This window comes from Salmo salar, unplaced genomic scaffold (assembly GCF_905237065.1).
Source record: "Salmo salar unplaced genomic scaffold, Ssal_v3.1, whole genome shotgun sequence".
NCBI classification, from domain to species: Eukaryota; Metazoa; Chordata; class Actinopteri; order Salmoniformes; family Salmonidae; genus Salmo; species Salmo salar.
In genome coordinates, this window is record NW_025549647.1 from 1 (window position 1) to 5,696 (window position 5,696).

The 5,696-nt window shown below is 46.2% G+C and overlaps 1 protein-coding gene across 1 annotated transcript; it reads right to left on the reverse strand.

Moving 5' to 3' along the window:
• Window positions 1–4: 4 nt before the first annotated feature.
• On the reverse strand, window positions 5–5,690 carry LOC106598884 (hemicentin-1-like; the record flags this gene model as incomplete). The annotated part of the gene is made up of 15 exons (XM_045713439.1): window positions 5,587–5,690; window positions 5,199–5,462; window positions 4,773–5,102; window positions 4,319–4,669; window positions 3,931–4,194; window positions 3,504–3,833; window positions 3,050–3,400; window positions 2,662–2,925; window positions 2,237–2,566; window positions 1,783–2,133; window positions 1,395–1,658; window positions 970–1,299; window positions 516–866; window positions 128–391; window positions 5–30 (listed from the first exon to the last, which is right to left on the reverse strand). Coding segments are annotated over exons 1-15 (4,137 nt in total), but the record flags the coding sequence as incomplete, so codon positions are not given.
• Between the last annotated feature and the right edge of the window lie 6 nt (window positions 5,691–5,696).

The window sequence follows — 5,696 nt, forward strand, 5'->3', positions numbered from 1 at the left end:
GAACAGAGATGGAGATGCTGTCTGGAGTCTCTGTGGAAGAGGTCAACAATGTTAAAAAAAAACTCAATGCTGGTATACAGTTAAATAGAAACATACCTTTCACATTCACAAGGAGGAAAATACTCACTGTAGAGAATGACTGGAAGTACTTCTGAGGGTTGTTCGCCGTCAATGAGAGTGATGTAGCATGTAGGTTCTATTGTCCAATCAATAAGGTTATCCACAGTCCAGGTGACAACATTGACTTCTTGTTCAAAACCTGTACCTCCAAATGTGGCCTCCCAGCCCATCCCCTCATGGTCTGTGAATGATGTGCTGCAGTTGACTGAGACTGAGTCTCCATATCTCACCACCACTCTGGGAGGGTTGAGCTCAAGAGGAAAGGTAACTACTGTAAAAACATACAAGAATGAAGACATCAATGTGAAATCCACATCAAATATAAACTGTTCTGCCTTGTGAGATAAGTGAGGGTGAGTTAAATAGTGTGACTGCAGAGATGAGCTGGAAAATACATTTTGGCTTGGCTGTTGCTGGGAGGGTGGTCATAGTTCCTGGAGTTGAGGGTGCTGTGGAGAACATCGTTGGGTGTTGTTGTGGAGGTACTTCTACAAGGACATGTATCTGCTTGGTGATGGAGCCCAGTCTATTTGTGACTGTGCAGTTGTAAGTTGCATTAGCTGTTACTCTGGAGATATTGAGAGTACGCAGGCGCCCTACAGTGGTCTCATTGGCATTTCCCTCTGCAGTGTTGTTGGTCCACCTCAGCTCAGGAGGAGGGTTCCCCTCAGCACTGCAGTCCAGAGACACATCACTGCCTGCACTCACCTCCACTGTGTCATTCCCTGGAAGGAACTCAGGAGCGTCTGAGGAGAAGAGGTGCTTTTAGGCAGTTTTAAACGTATACAGTTGTAGAACTTCCCTCCTGGTCAGGGGTACAGAGGCAAGATCGTGTATTGATAAACTCACAGTGCACAGTAATGTTGAGAGGTTCTGATGTCACTGTAGGATGGGGTTGTGGTCCCTCTGGTCCCAGGTCCAGTTGTGCTCTACATCTATACTGAGCTCCATCATCATGTCTACTGGGGCTGATCATCAGAGTATCAGACACATCCACTGGTGTCTTACTGACGATACTGTAAGTTACATTATCTAAGGGTTCATTCCCTTTGTACCACTTCACAACCAGGTTCTGTAGAGGAGCGATGTTCTGTATGTCACACTGCAGCTGGTACTCTGTCCCCTCCACCATGGGACCAGAGTGTCTCAGAACAGAGATGGAGATGCTGTCTGGAGTCTCTGTGGAAGAGGTCAACAATGTTAAAAAAACTCAATGCTGGTATACAGTTAAATAGAAACATACCTTTCACATTCACAAGGAGGAAAATACTCACTGTAGAGAATGACTGGAAGTACTTCTGAGGGTTGTTCGCCGTCAATGAGAGTGATGTAGCATGTAGGTTCTATTGTCCAATCAATAAGGTTATCCACAGTCCAGGTGACAACATTGACTTCTTGTTCAAAACCTGTACCTCCAAATGTGGCCTCCCAGCCCATCCCCTCATGGTCTGTGAATGATGTGCTGCAGTTGACTGAGACTGAGTCTCCATATCTCACCACCACTCTGGGAGGGTTGAGCTCAAGAGGAAAGGTAACTACTGTAAAAACATACAAGAATGAAGACATCAATGTGAAATCCACATCAAATATAAACTGTTCTGCCTTGTGAGATAAGTGAGGGTGAGTTAAATAGTGTGACTGCAGAGATGAGCTGGAAAATACATTTTGGCTTGGCTGTTGCTGGGAGGGTGGTCATAGTTCCTGGAGTTGAGGGTGCTGTGGAGAACATCGTTGGGTGTTGTTGTGGAGGTACTTCTACAAGGACATGTATCTGCTTGGTGATGGAGCCCAGTCTATTTGTGACTGTGCAGTTGTAAGTTGCATTAGCTGTTACTCTGGAGATATTGAGAGTACGCAGGCGCCCTACAGTGGTCTCATTGGCATTTCCCTCTGCAGTGTTGTTGGTCCACCTCAGCTCAGGAGGAGGGTTCCCCTCAGCACTGCAGTCCAGAGACACATCACTGCCTGCACTCACCTCCACTGTGTCATTCCCTGGAAGGAACTCAGGAGTGTCTGAGGAGAAGAGGTGCTTTTAGGCAGTTTTAAACGTATACAGTTGTAGAACTTCCCTCCTGGTCAGGGGTACAGAGGCAAGATCGTGTATTGATAAACTCACAGTGCACAGTAATGTTGAGAGGTTCTGATGTCACTGTAGGATGGGGTTGTGGTCCCTCTGGTCCCAGGTCCAGTTGTGCTCTACATCTATACTGAGCTCCATCATCATGTCTACTGGGGCTGATCATCAGAGTATCAGACACATCCACTGGTGTCTTACTGACGATACTGTAAGTTACATTATCTAAGGGTTCATTCCCTTTGTACCACTTCACAACCAGGTTCTGTAGAGGAGCGATGTTCTGTATGTCACACTGCAGCTGGTACTCTGTCCCCTCCACCATGGGACCAGAGTGTCTCAGAACAGAGATGGAGATGCTGTCTGGAGTCTCTGTGGAAGAGGTCAACAATGTTAAAAAAACTCAATGCTGGTATACAGTTAAATAGAAACATACCTTTCACATTCACAAGGAGGAAAATACTCACTGTAGAGAATGACTGGAAGTACTTCTGAGGGTTGTTCGCCGTCAATGAGAGTGATGTAGCATGTAGGTTCTATTGTCCAATCAATAAGGTTATCCACAGTCCAGGTGACAACATTGACTTCTTGTTCAAAACCTGTACCTCCAAATGTGGCCTCCCAGCCCATCCCCTCATGGTCTGTGAATGATGTGCTGCAGTTGACTGAGACTGAGTCTCCATATCTCACCACCACTCTGGGAGGGTTGAGCTCAAGAGGAAAGGTAACTACTGTAAAAACATACAAGAATGAAGACATCAATGTGAAATCCACATCAAATATAAACTGTTCTGCCTTGTGAGATAAGTGAGGGTGAGTTAAATAGTGTGACTGCAGAGATGAGCTGGAAAATACATTTTGGCTTGGCTGTTGCTGGGAGGGTGGTCATAGTTCCTGGAGTTGAGGGTGCTGTGGAGAACATCGTTGGGTGTTGTTGTGGAGGTACTTCTACAAGGACATGTATCTGCTTGGTGATGGAGCCCAGTCTATTTGTGACTGTGCAGTTGTAAGTTGCATTAGCTGTTACTCTGGAGATATTGAGAGTACGCAGGCGCCCTACAGTGGTCTCATTGGCATTTCCCTCTGCAGTGTTGTTGGTCCACCTCAGCTCAGGAGGAGGGTTCCCCTCAGCACTGCAGTCCAGAGACACATCACTGCCTGCACTCACCTCCACTGTGTCATTCCCTGGAAGGAACTCAGGAGTGTCTGAGGAGAAGAGGTGCTTTTAGGCAGTTTTAAACGTATACAGTTGTAGAACTTCCCTCCTGGTCAGGGGTACAGAGGCAAGATCGTGTATTGATAAACTCACAGTGCACAGTAATGTTGAGAGGTTCTGATGTCACTGTAGGATGGGGTTGTGGTCCCTCTGGTCCCAGGTCCAGTTGTGCTCTACATCTATACTGAGCTCCATCATCATGTCTACTGGGGCTGATCATCAGAGTATCAGACACATCCACTGGTGTCTTACTGACGATACTGTAAGTTACATTATCTAAGGGTTCATTCCCTTTGTACCACTTCACAACCAGGTTCTGTAGAGGAGCGATGTTCTGTATGTCACACTGCAGCTGGTACTCTGTCCCCTCCACCATGGGACCAGAGTGTCTCAGAACAGAGATGGAGATGCTGTCTGGAGTCTCTGTGGAAGAGGTCAACAATGTTAAAAAAAAACTCAATGCTGGTATACAGTTAAATAGAAACATACCTTTCACATTCACAAGGAGGAAAATACTCACTGTAGAGAATGACTGGAAGTACTTCTGAGGGTTGTTCGCCGTCAATGAGAGTGATGTAGCATGTAGGTTCTATTGTCCAATCAATAAGGTTATCCACAGTCCAGGTGACAACATTGACTTCTTGTTCAAAACCTGTACCTCCAAATGTGGCCTCCCAGCCCATCCCCTCATGGTCTGTGAATGATGTGCTGCAGTTGACTGAGACTGAGTCTCCATATCTCACCACCACTCTGGGAGGGTTGAGCTCAAGAGGAAAGGTAACTACTGTAAAAACATACAAGAATGAAGACATCAATGTGAAATCCACATCAAATATAAACTGTTCTGCCTTGTGAGATAAGTGAGGGTGAGTTAAATAGTGTGACTGCAGAGATGAGCTGGAAAATACATTTTGGCTTGGCTGTTGCTGGGAGGGTGGTCATAGTTCCTGGAGTTGAGGGTGCTGTGGAGAACATCGTTGGGTGTTGTTGTGGAGGTACTTCTACAAGGACATGTATCTGCTTGGTGATGGAGCCCAGTCTATTTGTGACTGTGCAGTTGTAAGTTGCATTAGCTGTTACTCTGGAGATATTGAGAGTACGCAGGCGCCCTACAGTGGTCTCATTGGCATTTCCCTCTGCAGTGTTGTTGGTCCACCTCAGCTCAGGAGGAGGGTTCCCCTCAGCACTGCAGTCCAGAGACACATCACTGCCTGCACTCACCTCCACTGTGTCATTCCCTGGAAGGAACTCAGGAGTGTCTGAGGAGAAGAGGTGCTTTTAGGCAGTTTTAAACGTATACAGTTGTAGAACTTCCCTCCTGGTCAGGGGTACAGAGGCAAGATCGTGTATTGATAAACTCACAGTGCACAGTAATGTTGAGAGGTTCTGATGTCACTGTAGGATGGGGTTGTGGTCCCTCTGGTCCCAGGTCCAGTTGTGCTCTACATCTATACTGAGCTCCATCATCATGTCTACTGGGGCTGATCATCAGAGTATCAGACACATCCACTGGTGTCTTACTGACGATACTGTAAGTTACATTATCTAAGGGTTCATTCCCTTTGTACCACTTCACAACCAGGTTCTGTAGAGGAGCGATGTTCTGTATGTCACACTGCAGCTGGTACTCTGTCCCCTCCACCATGGGACCAGAGTGTCTCAGAACAGAGATGGAGATGCTGTCTGGAGTCTCTGTGGAAGAGGTCAACAATGTTAAAAAAAACTCAATGCTGGTATACAGTTAAATAGAAACATACCTTTCACATTCACAAGGAGGAAAATACTCACTGTAGAGAATGACTGGAAGTACTTCTGAGGGTTGTTCGCCGTCAATGAGAGTGATGTAGCATGTAGGTTCTATTGTCCAATCAATAAGGTTATCCACAGTCCAGGTGACAACATTGACTTCTTGTTCAAAACCTGTACCTCCAAATGTGGCCTCCCAGCCCATCCCCTCATGGTCTGTGAATGATGTGCTGCAGTTGACTGAGACTGAGTCTCCATATCTCACCACCACTCTGGGAGGGTTGAGCTCAAGAGGAAAGGTAACTACTGTAAAAACATACAAGAATGAAGACATCAATGTGAAATCCACATCAAATATAAACTGTTCTGCCTTGTGAGATAAGTGAGGGTGAGTTAAATAGTGTGACTGCAGAGATGAGCTGGAAAATACATTTTGGCTTGGCTGTTGCTGGGAGGGTGGTCATAGTTCCTGGAGTTGAGGGTGCTGTGGAGAACATCGTTGGGTGTTGTTGTGGAGGTACTTCTACAAGGACATGTATC